Source organism: Misgurnus anguillicaudatus, chromosome 6 (assembly GCF_027580225.2).
Source record: "Misgurnus anguillicaudatus chromosome 6, ASM2758022v2, whole genome shotgun sequence".
Lineage (NCBI taxonomy): Eukaryota > Metazoa > Chordata > Actinopteri > Cypriniformes > Cobitidae > Misgurnus > Misgurnus anguillicaudatus.
Genome location: NC_073342.2, coordinates 19,596,726 through 19,614,118, shown reverse-complemented (window position 1 = coordinate 19,614,118; position 17,393 = coordinate 19,596,726). Strand labels below are relative to the sequence as shown.

Genomic DNA, 17,393 nt, shown 5'->3' with positions numbered 1-17,393 from the left:
AGATATCAAGGTTATATTTTCACAGAACATTCTTTAAATTATAGGACGATTTTAGAAGAAAACAGTAAATAAAAAAAATGACGTTTTCACATTTAGTTATGCAAGTATCAGCAAACCATGATGCAAAGATTTTGTAAATATACTTTGAGTTGCTATTTTAGGTAACATGCCAGAAACCATATGCAATGTTCTCATCCCTCATACTGGCTGTGAGAACCATAGCAGCAGGTTTGCCCGCCCCTTTTATCTCCTCATATACAAACTCATAACCACCATAGTAGTATATAAAAGGTCTTTGCCTTCTTCGGTCCACTTTGCAAGATGAGGAGGATTTTGGTTTTTATTGCTCTTTTTGTGGTCGTGCTTGGCAAGACGACTTTTGAGGGGTAAGTGCAACATTAAAAATCAATATTTTGTGCAATTTGTTTTTGATAAATGCTGATCATGTTGATGTTTCTGCAGACATCAGGTTCTTCGGATCACTGCACAAGATGAAGCACAGATCAATCTACTGAAAGATCTTTCTGGTCAGAAACATCTTGAGGTAAGTCGTTGTAGACACCTTACTTTTGTTATTTATTAAATTAATTATGACACTTAAAACATAACAATATAACAAAAATGTGTATTGTAAATATGATCTTGTGTTAAGCTGGACTTTTGGATGGGGCCGGTTCATGAGTCTCTACCTGTGGATGTTCGTGTTCCTTTCAACAGCCTTCAGCCTGTCAGGGCTTTCCTGGCGTACAATCACATCCAATATCGTGTTATGATCGAGGATCTCCAGGTAGGATTATCTTAACATTAACTATTTATTTCACGTGACATTTTCATAATCAGTATTTTAGATCAAATCTATTTACAGTATATATTCATTTAAACAATACTATAATACAATTTTTTATGCACATATATGTTTATTGTATATTTAATACTTTTATTGCACAATGATAAGTTGAAAATCTTTTTTTTTCTTGCACTTTTAGGATTTGCTGGATAAGGAGCAGCGTCAGATGTTGAAATCTCATGTTATTGCGAGAACTACAGATAACTTTGACTACGCAAACTATCATGACCTGAGTACTGTAAGTGGAGCAGAGTTTATCACAAAATCAGTTGACATAACTTAAAAAAAATCAAGTTGAAATTGTTTAACTTATATTTTTATATTTGTATATTTTATGTTTTACTTTAACTTAACAAATTATGTTATATAATTTTTACAGTAAATTAAAGGAAACATTATTAGGTTTATTGGGCAATAATACATTTTATATTCTAATGATTTTAATGATTTCTGATTTTTGAAGTAAAACCTAATATTTTGACATCATTATTTTGGTTTCAGATTTATTCATTCATAGACTTGCTTGTGGCAGAGAACAGCGGTCTAGTTAGCAAAATTGTGATTGGTCAAAGCTTTGAGGGCCGCCCTTTGAACGTTCTGAAGTTCAGCACTGGACCAAATCGTCCTGGTATCTGGATTGACACTGGCATTCACGCCAGAGAATGGATCACACAGGCCAGTGGAGTCTGGTTTGCCCAAAAGGTCAAATAAAACTCTTTCTACAGCAAATCTAGTTTTTGATCAATTTTACATGAAATTAATAAAACACACATTCCTTATTAAAATCAAAAGTCATTTCAGAGAATTGTTTCTAATCACATTATAAATGTTAAATACTTAATGCTAAAACACTTTACAACGACTGTGAACTATAATGCTGAATTGTGCAGTTACACCGTTAAACCACATTTATGTGTTCAGGATTATTTGGGCGAGCGCAGCGCATCATAACCTGAAAACCACGCCCACCGGGGGGGGGAAACAATCCAAACGTCTCCATTGACTTTGTATTGCGAAAGGCTGCCTCCTTGTCATTTCTGGCTTATAACAAAAAACTGAATAATGCCCAAAAGCTGCTGTGTGACAATAAAAAAATTGGCTTTCGACCTCAAAAAACGAGCGTTTAAAGACACAAAAGTGGAAACAGGCAACTTTTCATAGTGCTCCTATTGGTGGAGCTGCGTCCACTAGGGGGAAACGTAGTCGGCGATCCACTTTTTTCTCCTTGGAGACTGGGTTTTGGGGGTCGACAGCTTGTGAAAACGTGTTTCTGGGTTCTTTGGCTTGTTGGCTGTGCATGTTGTCACACAGCGGCTTTTGGGCATTGTTCTGTTTTTTGTTGTGGGCCGGAAATGACAAGGAGGAGGCCTCTCTCGGTGCGGGGTCGATGGAGACGGTTGGATTGTTTCCCCCCGGTGGGCGTGGTTTTCACATTTGCATAAAGGCGCTCTGTCTCTATGTCACCGAGTATGGCCCCACCCCTAACATAATCGCGAGCATCTATTCAGATTGTGACGCTAAGCGTTCCAGCGAGTGGGCGTGGTTTCAGCACCGACAGCGGACACGCCCCCAGCGTTTGAGAAAAGAGAATCCTACCTGTCGTGCCAAGATTTTAATAATTTATTTATTTTGCCGTTTTTTAAATCATTCAAATTTGGCTGGGTGGTTAATATCAAATTTTTCTGTGGTGTCACAAACACAGAACACATTTAATATCAGATTTTACACAGACTTTAACTTGTAGTGAGCATTGTACAGTTCTTCTGACAGCAACTCAAAACGATTTCAAATGTGAATAGATTTGTTAGTTCAATGAAATATAAATGACCCGTGTTTGTTATTGCATAGATTGTGACTGACTACGGACAGGACCCTTACCTCACTGATGTCCTTAACAACTATGACATCTTCTTGGAGATCGTCATAAACCCTGATGGCTACGAATACACCCAAATTTCCGTGAGTTTCTGTAGTCTTTCAAACCAAACTGACTATGTAATGAGATGTCTCGGCTGTTTTCAAATTTCTTTTCAATTTGGTTGTTTGCTTAAGAATCGTATGTGGCGTAAAACCAGAAGCCGATACTCTGGCACCAGCTGTGTTGGAGTTGACGCCAACAGGAATTGGGAAATTGGATTTGGAGGTGCATTAAAAAAAATGTTTTTGGTTGACTTGGTTTATAGGGTTGTGAAGTTTTTGTTATTAAATGCTATGTAATATTCTCTCGGTCATTCATGTATAGGTCTTGGTGCCAGTAGCAATCCCTGTGATGAAACCTACCATGGGCCCAGTCCCAACTCTGAACCAGAGATCAAAGCCATTGTGGACTTTGTGAAATCTCATGGCAACCTTAAGGCATTTTTATCCATTCACAGCTATTCCCAAATGCTCCTCTATCCATATGGATACATCTCCGTTCCTGCTAAAGACAAGGACGAACTGGTATGCATATTAGAAACATACGGCTTGGATTTAAATACATTGAGAATGATTACAATTTTGTCTTTCCAGGATGAGCTTGCCAGAAGGGCCACCGCTGCTCTGCAGTCTTTGTATAACACTCGCTATGTTTATGGCAGCATGATTAACACCATTTGTAAGTTCATTTACATCTTACATTTAACATAAACCTGCTTTACAAGTTGCCAGGTGGTCCACACTTCATCCAATCACAAAGCTGTTACGGGTCATTGAGTCTCCTACGATTTATTGATTTGGTGTTGCTATTTACAATCTCTCTGTTCTCAGACCAAGCTGATGGAGTCACTACTGACTGGACCTACAAACAGGGCATCAAGTACTCCTATACCTTTGAACTGAGAGACACTGGTCGCTATGGCTTTGTTTTGCCTGCCGATCAAATCATCCCTACTGCTGAAGAGACCTGGCTGGCTCTGATGGTTATAATGGAGCACACCAAGAATAATCCATATTAAACAAACAACAGAATTTGTAATAATTAAAAGTTGATCTTTAAATTAATGAATGAACAGTTAATTAAACATAGCAGAAATACTGGGTGTTACACCACCTAATTAATATTCATGAGCGAATCAGTGGTCTCCAACATGCACGGGTTGCAAACAGTTGCCAATGGGGTAAGCAAAAAAATCTTGAATTTTTTTTCTTAAACACTAAATTCAAGAAAAATTCAAGAAAAATTTGCTAACCCCATTGGCAGATTTTTTTGCTTGTTTTATGAACAAAATCACTTAGATTTGATGTTTTTGGTCTAAAAACTAAACTTATTTTCTTGGGTCGTTTGGCTCATGAAGAAAAAGCATCTTAATTTAAGAATTTTTAGATAATTTTACTGAAAATAAGACAAAAAAAACTAAGAATTTTTCTTTTTGAAAATCATTTTTTTGCAGTGCACGGGTTGCAAACAGTTGGCAACGGGGTAAGCAAAAAATCTTGAACATTTTTCTTAAACACTAAATTCAAGAAAAAATGGCTTACCCCATTGGCAGATTTTTTTGCTTGTTTTATGAACAAAATCACTTTTTATATTTTTGGTCTAAAAACTAGACTTATTTTCTTGGGTCATTTTGCTCATCAAAAAAGCATCTTAATTTAAGAATTTTTTGATATTTTTACTGAAAATAAGACAAAAATAAAAACTAAGACATTTTTTTCTTGAAAATACTTTTTTGCAGTGTAAGGATATTAAAACATTGAAATTCAAGGGGGTAATTGTACAATATAAAATCTTTATTTAGACTTATAATACAAAATAACAAACCAGGTAGTTGTCATAACACAGATTAAATTAAATTCTTCATTGGTCAATAAAACAAAATCAGTAAAAGAACTAGAAAAACTGATTTTACACTGCAAAAAATGACTTTCATACTTGGTATTTTTGTCTTGTTTTCAGTGGAAAATCTAAAAATTCTTAAATCAAGATGTATTTTCTTGATGAGCAAAAAGTCTAGGTTTTGGACAAAAAATATACAATTTAAGTGGATTTGTGCTTAGGCAACATTATCTGCCAATGGGGTGAGAACATTTTCTTAAATTAAGTGTTTAAGAAAAAAATAAAAGTTTTTTTCCTCACCCCATTGGCAGATATTTTTGCTTGTTTTAATCACAACTTAACTTAAATTGTATATTTTTTGTCTAAAAACTAGACTTATTTTCCTAGGTAATTTTGCTCATCAAGAAAAAGCATCTTAATCCAAGAATTTCCAGATATTTTCTACTGAAAACAAGACAAATATACCAAGACATTTTTTTTTTTGAAAATCATTTTTTTGCAGTCCAGCTTTTCGACAGGCAAAGCAAAACGTCACATTATTTATCTCCATGAATATCTGCTATTACATCTGTATGTATGCTATTACATACATACAGGGGAACACAGTTTAATGCTGATAGTAGAAAAGGGGGCAAATCTTTGTTCACTGCTTCAAAAAGCATCAAATTCAAACCACAAAAGCAACAAACAAACAGACAGAAGGCAATCCTCCCTTCCTCTGCCTGTGATAAGGCATACATCTAAAATATTTCTAAAGCACTGCAGCAAATGTACCTACTGAGCAAAGAAATATTGTTTAGCTAAACCAGCATGCTCACTGAAAAGATCATAGCACATAAAAAACTAAATAATATAACCACCTACAAAGTAGCGTTCTACTGTATGAAACATACAGAACAACCCTATCCCAAAATAGGTGTCATACCCTAGCCAGCTCTTATAATCATAATAGATCAAATTATGTGGACATAAAACATTTACATCGGAATCTGGATTTTGCAGTGCAAAGCTTATATGTATAAACCGAAGGAAAAAAGTGCCTGTTGTGTGAAAATTCAATCATGCTGCAGGCTGCATTCATTTAATGAACAGAAAGAATGCCAGTGGTTTAGAGTAGTGTCCATCACAATTGTGTACAGGAATTGGATAAAAACGTTCAACTTTATTTAGGGAATTAGGGTGAAAATGACATTGATGAAGGTGACTGGGGTCATTTCCAAGGTCGACTGCTCCGTGACCGAGCGCTCTCTGACCCGGCTATGGACGATCCCTGTCGACTGCTCCGGACACTAGATGCTTTTGAGCGAGCGCTGCCGGTGGACATTCTGCTGCTAAGACGACCTAAAATGAAAATGCAACATTTAAAGGGACAATTCATCCAAAATTGAAAATTCTGTCATCATTTACTAATTTGAACTTATAATAATATCTAAAAATTGACTGTTTTCTACATAAAATCATCTTACATAATTTAAAGAACGTTCTGTAAAAATATAATATTGATATCATTCCACTCCTAGAGTTAAACATTTGATTTTTAATCGTTTTGGAATCCATTCATCTGATCTCCGTGTCTGGCGGTACCACTTTTAGCATAGCTTAGCATAATCCATTGAATCTGATTAGACCATTAGCATCGCACAAAAAAAATTAACCAAAGATTTTCGATATTTTTCCTATTTAAAAGTTGACTCTTCTGTAGTTACATCGTGTACTAAGACCGACAGAAAATTAAAAGTTGCAATTTTCTAGGCCGATATGGTTAGGAACTATACTCTCATTCTGGCATAATAATCAATGAATTTGCTGCTGTAACATGGCTGCAGGAGGCGCAATGATATTACGCAGCAGCCGAAAATAGTCCCCTTAGTAACTTTCAATGGCAGGGGATCAGCAGGAGCTCGGTTGAATGGATTCCAAAACAATAAAAATTAAATGTTTAACTCTAGGGGAGCTGGAAAAATTTTATATTTTCAAAAAAAGTGGTGTGTCCCTTTAATACTGACTGAGTAAAGTCATGTCAAAGATTGAAATTAAAGTGAATTTAGGGTCAAATTTTTGTCACCATCTACTGGTGAGTAGTGCATACTACATTGAAAAAGGTTAGGATATGATTACATTAAATCCTTCCTACATTTAAACCATAATTAAATGCAGACATTTCACTTCGATCGCATCTGAAATGAACTCACTGCTGGGCTCGCTGGGTATGAACACCTCCTCCAGGTGATGCTGGATTCTGCTGAGGTCCTCCGAGGTGAACCGCCACTTTTTTTCTGCCGGCTGCGGCGTCTGCTGTGGCACCGATCGTTTACGACCTCCAGATCCGGAGGGTGACTGCAGACAGGAGACGGGAATGGAGCCGGTTGTCATTCCCTCTGGGAACTTCTGAGCGACCACCTTTAACCCTTTTGAAAAAGAAGAGAAGAAAATTATTGTTTTTTCCAATACACACATGACAGTTGTCCGGAAGCAAAGGTCATAAAGACTTACCACCCGATAACATGAAGAGATTCTCAAAGCCTCTCTCGCACATGGTGGTGGCCGCTTGACTCGCTATCCTTTCGTCTTCATCATATACGATTATGATCTTTCCCGAAACATTTTTCTACATTGTTGTTAAAGTAAAATGATATGTTTTTATGCACCATTAGCATCACTAAACAGAATGGCTTGAAAATAATAGTTTTTCAAATTATTCAGACAAAGAAAAAGTCCCATCCTAAGATCAAATGCTTAAGCCAATGTTATTGTGTATGACTTGTCACAGTTCACAAAAGGATACATATTCAAGCACTTCTCTAGTGTATGGGTTCATTGTCCTTGATAAAGTTGCAATAGGGTAACTATAAGCTGTGGGCAAAACAAACACAATTATGCCTACATTTCTTCTACTTCTTCAAACAAAGCATTATTGTACTTTAATGTGTTTCCTACCACTTATAATGTGGCACTGGTCGTACTGGTCCCTGTCCCGAACATCCAGCAAAAGATACGGGCAGTCAGGGTAAGGGGATTCAATGATATTGGAGGTAGACACTGGAGATAACCGAACGGTCATCTGCCCGTTCTTGTCGAGATCCAATTCTCCCACGCCACTGATGACACTATAAATAAACCCAGAGATTTTGGGTTACACTGAACCAGGACAGTCAAGAGTGCTCATTGTTACATTCCCCCACAGGGTCTCTCCAGGAGGAGTCGGATTGGACCGCTCTGCTCAGTGCACCCTACATTGAGCTGCTCGACTCAATGCAGGGGCATGAGAAAGCAGCCTGGCTCTTGTGGATGTATAATAGAGAAATTGTTAAAAGGGGAAGATAAGTTAGATGCCTAAAATGATATTCTTCTGATCAGGTTGGATATATAAAAAATCCTTTATAGCCACAGACACAGAATGTTTCTTACAAAAATCATTTGAATACCTTTGAAGCGTAGATCTAGAAGTAAACCCAGCATCACCGGATTCTTCATTGTTAGTATGCTGTGGTGTGAGAATTGTAGGCTGTGGGGAGCCATTCGTCTGATCGGAGAGATGATCGAGTCCTGGTGACTCCGAGAAAATTGAAACATCATCTGAAACATAAGCAGACATTAGAATTGTATCAAGCCTGGGTGTTTATGGACTGAGGAGAGGCAAATATTAAAAGCAACAAAGAGAAATGAAACTGTACCGTCTAATCTTGCCATTTCATCTTTTATGATGTCATTTTGATCTGATACTGATGCAACTTGTATCACCTAGAGACAAAAATAAAGCATTTCTAGTAAAAATCCAAAAGTAAAGTACCAGTCAAACGCTTAGACACATGCACAATTAGAGTATAGTTGTCATCATAAGTATTTTTTAATACTTATACATAAATTTTTTTAAAGAAAATTTTAGTTTTTTTTATTTTTTGGATCATTTTTACTCATTCAAGTTAGTAAGGAATGCATTTGTAAACACAAATAGTTTTAAGCATTTAAGCATATGCCTTTAGAGTAAAAGGTCTTTGACTGGTAGTGTATATTACAATAGCTAATAGTTCACAATAGGGATGCGCCGATGTATCGGCTTATAATCAGTATTGGTAGATAAAAGCGATTTTCCCACTATCGGACATCTGACATTTTTTTTAACAGCTGGGCATATGCTTTTAGATTAAAAGGTCTTTGACTGGTAGTGTATATTGCAATAGCTAATAGTTCACAATAGGGATGCGCCGATGTATCGGCTTATAATCTGTATTGGTAGATAAAAGCATTTTCCCACTATCTGACTTTTTTTTACAACTGGGCATATGCTTTTAGGGTAAAATGTCTTTAACTGGTAGTGTATGTTACAATAGCTAATAGTTCACAATAGGGATGCGCCGATGTATCGGCTTATAATCGGTATTGGTAGATAAAAGCGATTTTCCCACTATCGGACATCTGACTTTTTTTTAACAGCTGGGTATATGCTTTTAGATTAAAAGGTCTTTGACTGGTAGTGTATATTACAATAGCTAATAGTTCACACTAGGGATGCGCCGATGTATCGGCTTATAATCGGTATTGGTTGATAAAAGCAATTTTCCCACTATCGGACAGGTTTTTTTTACAGCTGGGCATATGCCTTTAGATTAAAAGGTCTTTGACTGGTAGTGTATATTACAATAGCTAATAGTTCACAAAAGGGATGCGCCGATGTATCGCCTTATAAGTTATAATCTGTATTGGTAGATAAAAGCATTTTTCCCACTATCTGACTTTTTTTTTTTTACAGCTGGGCATATGCTTTTAGAGTAAAATGTCTTTAACTGGTAGTGTATGTTACAATAGCTAATAGTTCACACTAGGGATGCACCGATATTGGCAGATAAAATGTTGCCACTATCGAACATCGGCTGATTTTTTTTAACAGCTGCGCATATGCCTTTAGATTAAAAGGTCTTTGACTGGTAGTGTATATTACAATAGCTAATAGTTCATACTAGGGATGCTCAATGTATCGGGTTATAATCGGTATTGGTAGATAAAAGCGATTTTCCCACTATCGGATGTTTTTTTTTTTTACAGCTGCGAATATGCCTTTAGATTAAAAGGTCTTTGATTTGTAGTGTATATTACATAGGCTAATAATTCACACTAGGGATGCAACAATGTATCGGAGGGTAACGGTAGATAAAAGCATTTTTCCCACTATGAGACATCGGCAGAGTTCATGACATAATCATTTGAAACAACTAGTAAAAGCAAAACTATCACTATCTTTCGGTAGATGTGTTTCTAAGTAATGTAATATCGGTATCGGGACAGACAATTTGTATTGTGCATCCATAGCTCTTATGTTTGATAAATAAACACAAAAAAACTAAACACTACATTATATAAAAATGTATTGTCCACTTACCAGCTGTGCAAATGTAGTGACTTTTAGCCTTTTGAAAAGCTCATCCTTCCTATATCTGTAATCTGGAAAAAACATTAGACTTAAAACAATGCATATGTGCTGTCCTAAATTGGAGTATTTTAAAGCTATTTTAATGCATTTTTCTCACCTGGATCCTTAGCATTGCCATTTCTAATTTCATTGTCATTTAGAGAGACATTGTATATACTCACTCCCAAAATATTACACTCCATTTTATAAAGGCTAAACTCTCTAAACTTGTCTGCTAACCAGGTAGTTCCAGACTGAGGTGAGCTCTGCTAACAACTCTTTATATAATTGGCATGAACTGAGTCCATAAAACCCACTAGAGAATACCAAGTGACACTGCTAAAAGAGGTTATGTATCACAGTACCACCACAGACAAGACTTACAGAGGAATGACTGTAATTACAGTGCAATCACTATCTTCTCCTTATACACATAAACAACAAAGATTTCTTATCCCTGGGAAATCAGAAAAGACTTGTAACAAGATGACGATGTGGACAAAGCAGCCTTTCCGTCCTTATCAGTAGGAGTAAATATCAATAGGACAAGGAATCTACTGTTTAAAGGTATCTAAAGACAAAATAGATCTTAAGAGGTGAAAGTTTAATGATTTCAGTCTAATTGAAATCAAGGTTCAACATTTCAGAGGACTACAACACCATAAATTTATGATAATAAATATATAATATAAGCCATGTTTTCAATGGAAAATGCACAGTGATGTTTTGACGTATTAAATATATGTCATGATGGATTGGATTTATTTTATTCTCAACTTACTTTTTCTTGCCTCCTCTAGTCTCTCCATATATTTTGACAGGCTGCAGCCTAGCACAAAAACTGGATTAGTCTACGCAAATGTTAACTATACACCATGAGTGCATAAAATGACAACTACAGCTCTTTAATTTTACAAAATGTGAAGGATACCTGTGTCAATTCGTGTTTTTACATGTTGAAATTTTGGGTTCTGTGGAATCCTTTTCTTCAAGTACTGAAAAAACATAGACAGACATACATTGAACTGATCAATTAAAGGGGACATATCATGAAAATCTGACTTTTTCCATGTTTAAGTGCTATAGTTGGGTTCCCAGTGCTTCCATTAACCTAAACAACTTAGTTTTGATAAACCATTCTCTGCAAGCATGTGAAAAAATAGGTCATTTAAATGTGGCTCCCCTTGTGATGTCAGAAGGGGATCTTATTATAATAATCCAACCACGGCACTGCAATTTAGTGCAGAGATCAGCTCATTTGCATGTTAAAGGACACAACCAAAAACAGCAAATTTTTGTGCCAATTTTAACATGCTATAATAAATTATCTATATGGTATTTTGAGAGAGAAGTTCACATATGTACTCTGGGGACACCAAAGATTTAATTTACATCTTAAAAAAAAGTCTAAAATACAGTATGGTGCCTATGCCTATATCAAGAGATTACAATATTTCGATCTGTGTACTGTAAGCACTATGTAACAATATGGATCATCATCATTAATAAAAAGTTTATGCAACTATTGGTTAATCGACAACACCAAAAATACCAGCAACCCATTACATTCTGCAGGATGTCTATTACTGCAACTAATGTTTTTAGTTTAATGAGACATCAGTAATCATGCCCATCACTGTAATAACTATTATAACATGCATTGGTTGATACAAATGGTCTGTTTATTGTTTATCCAAATTTGAAATGTATACAGCGTCAGCGTGTGTGATGGTCAGACAGTTACTGTAGGTGATGGCAACGGAGCAACATCTCCGGTGTCAGATTCCATTAAAACCGCAGCTTTCCCCTGACAAATATTCCAGTACCTAACTTTCAATACCTTATAATCCACAGACATTAGACTTACAAAACACGTTGCAAAAAAGAAACCACTAACCTCTGAACTGCCAATACCCTGCTTCAGCGACATCTTTCAGCAGCACGGCGGCTAACGTTAGCTTCTGAAATCAAAACTCAGAGCGACGTCGTCATGAGTAATGCTGTCGCTGATTGGCCCGTTGATAGGTTCATCCAATAAGCGATGCTGTTTTTACAACGTCAATGTTAGTCTTGGGATTTTACCGTTTGGGACTGTTGCTAAGCAACGACGTTACGTACAACGCTGGTTTTTAAACCACCTGTTGCACCTTTGTAGTGACATTTTTGCCGTGTTTACTTTTAAAACGCTAATATACCTTTATTTATTTCAGATGGGTTATTTTATTTTATTAATTTCGCTTTTTTTATTAAGATTCCGCTGGAATGTAACTCGTTCACTCGACAGATAGTATAATTTATTTCAAGACAAGCCTGCCGATTTTAAAATGACCCCCAAACGGCCACAGTGGGGCTTGTGATGGGTTTACTGCGTGCTAGTTTCCATTGACTACAATGATAAAATCTTTATCTCTGTAAAATAAAGTGAAACTTAGTTAGATTTTATCTCCATAGGAGATGCATTCGTGAACATTTCGGTTGTTGTACCACAATGTTCAAAAGCTCCTCTGACTCGATGATTCGGGGTGTGATTATTTTGGTCTGGATAAACCGCGGCTAGTTTGAGACATGGGAAGTGGCTCATGAGGGCGACGTTTCACTTGTTTACTTTTAAGAGCAAGAACATACCGTGTCAAATCCAAACGTTTTTATAAGTTTTACCAATATAATGGCTTCTGTAATGGTAAGTGCATAGGGGAGAAATGATCAAAAGTTATTTTTTATAGTTTTAGCTACATACATGCTAAAATATATGCTATATATTTAGCTAACGTTAGTTCTTTGTGACTGGGAATATGTAACTATTGAATAATACAGAAATAATGCAAACATGCACGTGTGATTTGCTTTCAAATTCGATTATGACTCGATTTGGATGATTACGGGCATATATTTAGAATTAGCAATGTGCCAGTCAAGCAAAAAGAAAGCTTTAAATGTGTGTTTTTATAGTTATTCAGTGTTATTTTTGAAGTATGTTGCATTACCATGTAAATACTAGGGTACATAAGTATGGTTATCAATTATTCAGTGGTATCGTTCACTATAAGATCTAATTGGAAGTGTTTGTACTGATGCCCCAGTAACCATAGTTAAACTATTGTAACCACAAATGTACTATGATCTGACCACAATAATCATAGATTAACAAAAGTATTTGTAGTAAGTAAAAACATCAGTCTGCCAAAAAAACATGGTTATATGTTTACTATAATACAACCAATTTTCTTAAAGGGATAGTTCGCCCAAAAATGAAAATTCTGTCATCATTTACTTACTCTCAAACCTGTATAATTTGTTTTGGTTCTGATGAACACGAAGAAAGATATTTTGAGAAAAGTTTGTAACAAAACGTTCATGGGCCCCATTCACTTACATAGTATTCTCTTTTCCTACTATGGAAGTGAATGGGGCTCATGATGAGTTTGGAAAAATCTCTTCCTTCGTGTTAATCAGAACAAAGAAATACATACAGGTTTGTAACAACATGAGAGTGAGTAAATGATGACAGAAATTAAATTTTTGGGTGAACTACAGTATCCCTTTAAGTGTGTCCAAAATAAACTACATTTCTCACAGTATTATGTTTTTGCTGCATTAATTCAGGAGGATCCAACCCTTGAAAGACAATTTAAAGGTCACAAAGATGTTGTTACCTGTGCTGACTTCAGTCCCAATCATAAACAGCTTGGTATGTCCACTCCATTTCTCTCCTGTTTTTGATCGAAGCACATGCCTAAATAACCATCATTTATCTTGCAGCTTCCGGCTCCTGTGACAAGAACCTGATGATCTGGAACCTCGCACCTAAATCCAGGGCGTTCAGGTTTGTGGGGCACACAGATGTCGTTACAGGGGTACATTTTTCTCCGAGAGGTTCTTTAGTGGCATCTTCATCCAGAGATCAGACCGTTCGACTTTGGACAACTGGCATGTAAGAACAGACGTCTCTTGTGCTTCATTGTTCAGTGTTTTTTGTGTATAATGTGAAACTGTTTGTTATTTCTTCATGTGCTTTACAGAAAAGGAGAGTCAACTGTGTTTAAAGCTCACACGGCGAGCGTTAGGAGTGTTCATTTCTCCAGTGATGGCCAAAGGCTTGTCACTGCCTCAGACGATAAGTCTGTGAAAGTATGGGGTGTCGAACGAAAGAAATTCCTATATTCTCTCAACCGACATACGAACTGGGTGCGCTGTGCGAGGTATGAGACCTTCTATATGTGTGTAATATGTTCTTGTAGCTCAATTGGAAGAGCATGGCGTTAGCAGCGTAAATGTCATGGTTTTGTTTTCCAACATTACACATAATGATAAAATGTATAGATTAAAATGTATAGATTGAATGCACTGTAATTCACTCACACTTGGATAAAAGCATCTTCAACATGCATAAATGTAAACATTTTTGATAATACTGCAGATTTTGGTACTGTGCAACATTGTTATAATTTTTCAACACAACTTTACAAGCAGATAATTTTATCAGACTTTTTCATGAAAGTAATGTGTCTGTCCCTGTCAGATTTTCACCAGATGGTCGTCTTGTCGCATCCGGTGGTGATGACAGGACAGTTCGCCTGTGGGATACAGCTGCACGTCAGTGTATCAACATTTTCACAGACTACGGCGGGTGCGAATTAATTTAGTGTTTTTGGAACTTCCGCTTCGAAGTTTATTCAAAGTATTCAAGGATTACACTGCATTCATATATCATATAAACTGTATTTCTAGGTCAGCAACATTTGTGGATTTTAATGCCAGTGGCACATGCATAGCATCATCAAGCACGGATGGCACGTTAAAAATCTGGGATATTCGTACAAACAAGCTAATACAGCATTACAAAGGTAATGGTATGAATACTGAGAGGGTTTTGTACCACAAATATGTATTTTTATTTTAAAATTTTTGAATACTGAGAGAGTTTTGTACCACAAAAATGTATTTTGAAGCGACTAGTGTTGTTGTCAGTTGTTTATCGATTGTTTAGACACTTTTGCAACTTTATCTTGCAGTTCATAGTGCAGGCGTCAACTGCTTTTCCTTCCACCCGTCGGGAAACTATATGATCACTGCTTCCAGTGACAGTACGGTGAAGATCTTGGACCTGCTGGAGGGAAGGCTCATCTACACCCTTCATGGCCACAAGGTGTCACTTTTTGAAAGAGTTCACATTCTTTTATAGTTTATCCACCCTTATGCCATTCCAGATGACTTGTTATTAAAATGCTGATGTGTTATTTTCTTATGTGGGGCTCTATATGAATTAGCTCTAAAAAGCACATCCATCCATCATTAAAGTAATCTTAATGAGCTTGGTGGGCTAATATATAGACCATTTCAAAAGATGTAAACACTACTGGTCCAGAAACACTTCCTGTTTCCGTTTGTGACACATATATCATTATCTTTAAGATGTTTGTTTAACTTTTTGATTCAGTTCTCTATATGTTCTGTTGGTTGTGTTGTATTTTATCCCAACGTTTATCTAGTGTTAAAAAACTGAAACGGGAAGTGCTTCTGGACCAGTGTTGTTTGCATCTTTTGAAATGGTCTATATTTGAATTCATTAATTAAATGATTCATATTTTAAACTTATTTTGTGTTTGAATTATTACATATCCATGGAAACATACAGAGTTTGAATTTGGGCGGCACTAACTTGGAATCTCATTGGTAAGTGTCCATAGACATTGTGTAAAAACGCACTTGGCAAATATGTGTCTAAAACCGCCGAATGTGGCATCTATTTACATATATATCTATTGTCTGGAGTGGTGTGAAGGTGAGACTAATTTGCATATTCATATCTATAGTTTGAGCTGTCTGATTAAGTAGAGGCAGGGAATAATTTGCATATTCAAATATGCAATATTCAAATATATTCGCGTATACTAAATGAGGCAAGGGTGTACAGTTGTACAGTATAGAGACAGAGCGCAGTTATGCAAATTTGAAAACCACGCCCACCGGGGAGGAAAACAATCCAACCGTCTCTATTGACTTTGTATTGCGAGAGGCAGCCTCCTTGTCATTTCTGGCTTATAACAAAAACTGAATAATGTCTAAAAGCTGCCGTGTGACGAGATGTACAGCTGACAAGCTAAAAAACACAGAAATAAGTTTTTATAAGCTGTCAAGCCGTAAAACTCAGCCTTTAAGGAGAAAAAAATGGATCGCCGACTACGTTTCCCTCTAGTGGGCGCAGTTCTTTTACTTTTTACTTTTTTAGTAGTACTATGAAAAGTTGCCTGTTTCCACTTTTGTGTCTTTAGACGCTCGTTTTTTGGGGTCGACGGCTTATAAAACTTATTTCTGGGTTTTTTGGCTTCCGTATTGGCTTCATCAGAGAGATCAGAACAGAAGTGCAAACTGCAATTCATCGACGGGCCACTAGAGGCTGGCTCCAAATGAGAGTCAATTCCCATAGACCCCCATGTTAAAATCCCCAACTTTACAGCAGAAAATAATGTTTGCAGCCTGGTACAAAAAGTGATTATGGTCTATAAGTAATTTTTCATGACATAACCATCCTGAAAACTGTGAGGGCGGTGAATTTTTTTGTAACTCATTTGTTGAAATTATATTAATCCTTAAAGTTTTGCATAATTAAGGGCGGGGCCACTTGAGTGATTGGCCAACTGCCAATGCTGTCACTGGGAGGCATGGTTTTAGCAACAAAAAAGCTCTTCACAAACCTGTGTGTGACACTACGTCTATATTTTTTACAGTCTATAGTTTTAAGTAATAACATTTAAAGGGGGACTTTATAATAAAAGCCATAAATGTTTGGCTTTTTAATGTTTCTTTTTGTTTCCAGGGTCCAGTGTTGACTGTGGCATTTTCTCGAGAGGGAGATCTATTCGCTTCAGGAGGTGCTGACTCGCAGGTACTGGTGATGTTTTACGATCACATTAACCATAAGGTTAATGTCACTCATACAGATTGTTTTGGTTTCAGGTTCTGATGTGGAAGACCAACTTTGATTCAATGAACTACAGAGATTTGTTAAGCAGGCACAGCAAACGAGTCACTCCAGATCCACCTCCACACCTTACGGACATCTACCCTCGATCATCTCACCAACACCATGCTCAGAATGGCACGATAGAGGTCATTGGCATTACAATACCTTGAATAGTGTACCAGTTCCACAAACCATCTCAAATTCCTTCTCCAAAATATTCAATGCAATATGAGAACTAAAGATTTTTTGTGGGACTTTATTGTTGTAGACCGGTTAGATTCTACAATAATGTCATCTCTCATGTAAACACTGTTTTTTCAGATCAACCCCATTGTTGCTGATACACAGTCTGGTGACCCTCAGGTAGTTGAAGTCGGACGGGTTTTCTTCTCTACAACGGTAAGATATATTGGTTTAA

At 36.6% G+C, this 17,393-nt stretch overlaps 3 protein-coding genes across 5 annotated transcripts in view; 2 read left to right on the top strand and 1 right to left on the bottom strand.

Moving 5' to 3' along the window:
- Positions 1–228: 228 nt before the first annotated feature.
- LOC129433070 (carboxypeptidase A1) lies at positions 229–3,829 on the top strand. Its single transcript, XM_055191523.2, has 10 exons — positions 229–386; positions 463–544; positions 653–787; positions 987–1,085; positions 1,349–1,549; positions 2,696–2,806; positions 2,900–2,990; positions 3,090–3,289; positions 3,359–3,443; positions 3,596–3,829. Exons 1-10 carry the CDS (start codon positions 322–324, stop codon positions 3,781–3,783), a joined length of 1,257 nt encoding a protein of 418 aa, XP_055047498.2. The 5' UTR covers positions 229–321; the 3' UTR covers positions 3,784–3,829.
- A 1,917-nt stretch (positions 3,830–5,746) lies between these two features.
- On the bottom strand, positions 5,747–12,106 carry cep41 (centrosomal protein 41). The gene is made up of 11 exons (XM_055191530.2): positions 11,909–12,106; positions 10,943–11,006; positions 10,793–10,840; positions 9,982–10,043; positions 8,279–8,345; positions 8,030–8,180; positions 7,542–7,711; positions 7,390–7,457; positions 7,098–7,212; positions 6,797–7,012; positions 5,747–5,945 (listed from the first exon to the last, which is right to left on the bottom strand). The coding sequence occupies exons 1-11, from the start codon at positions 11,939–11,941 to the stop codon at positions 5,815–5,817; spliced, it is 1,125 nt and encodes a 374-aa protein (XP_055047505.2). The 5' UTR covers positions 11,942–12,106; the 3' UTR covers positions 5,747–5,814.
- Positions 11,643–17,393, top strand: part of poc1b (POC1 centriolar protein B) — a 46,406-nt gene continuing 40,655 nt past the window's right edge. For 2 of the 3 annotated variants that reach the window (XM_073868684.1, XM_073868683.1), the window contains exons 1-10: positions 12,167–12,691; positions 13,615–13,699; positions 13,771–13,942; positions 14,031–14,210; positions 14,531–14,638; positions 14,740–14,855; positions 15,024–15,157; positions 16,829–16,897; positions 16,969–17,121; positions 17,297–17,374. In XM_073868684.1, the coding sequence (XP_073724785.1) occupies positions 12,677–12,691; positions 13,615–13,699; positions 13,771–13,942; positions 14,031–14,210; positions 14,531–14,638; positions 14,740–14,855; positions 15,024–15,157; positions 16,829–16,897; positions 16,969–17,121; positions 17,297–17,374 (1,110 nt within the window). In that variant the 5' untranslated portion in view covers positions 12,167–12,676. Of the gene's footprint in view, positions 11,834–12,166; positions 12,692–13,614; positions 13,700–13,770; positions 13,943–14,030; positions 14,211–14,530; positions 14,639–14,739; positions 14,856–15,023; positions 15,158–16,828; positions 16,898–16,968; positions 17,122–17,296; positions 17,375–17,393 lie in introns of those variants that run through there. The other variant, XM_073868685.1, reaches the window with a different exon arrangement.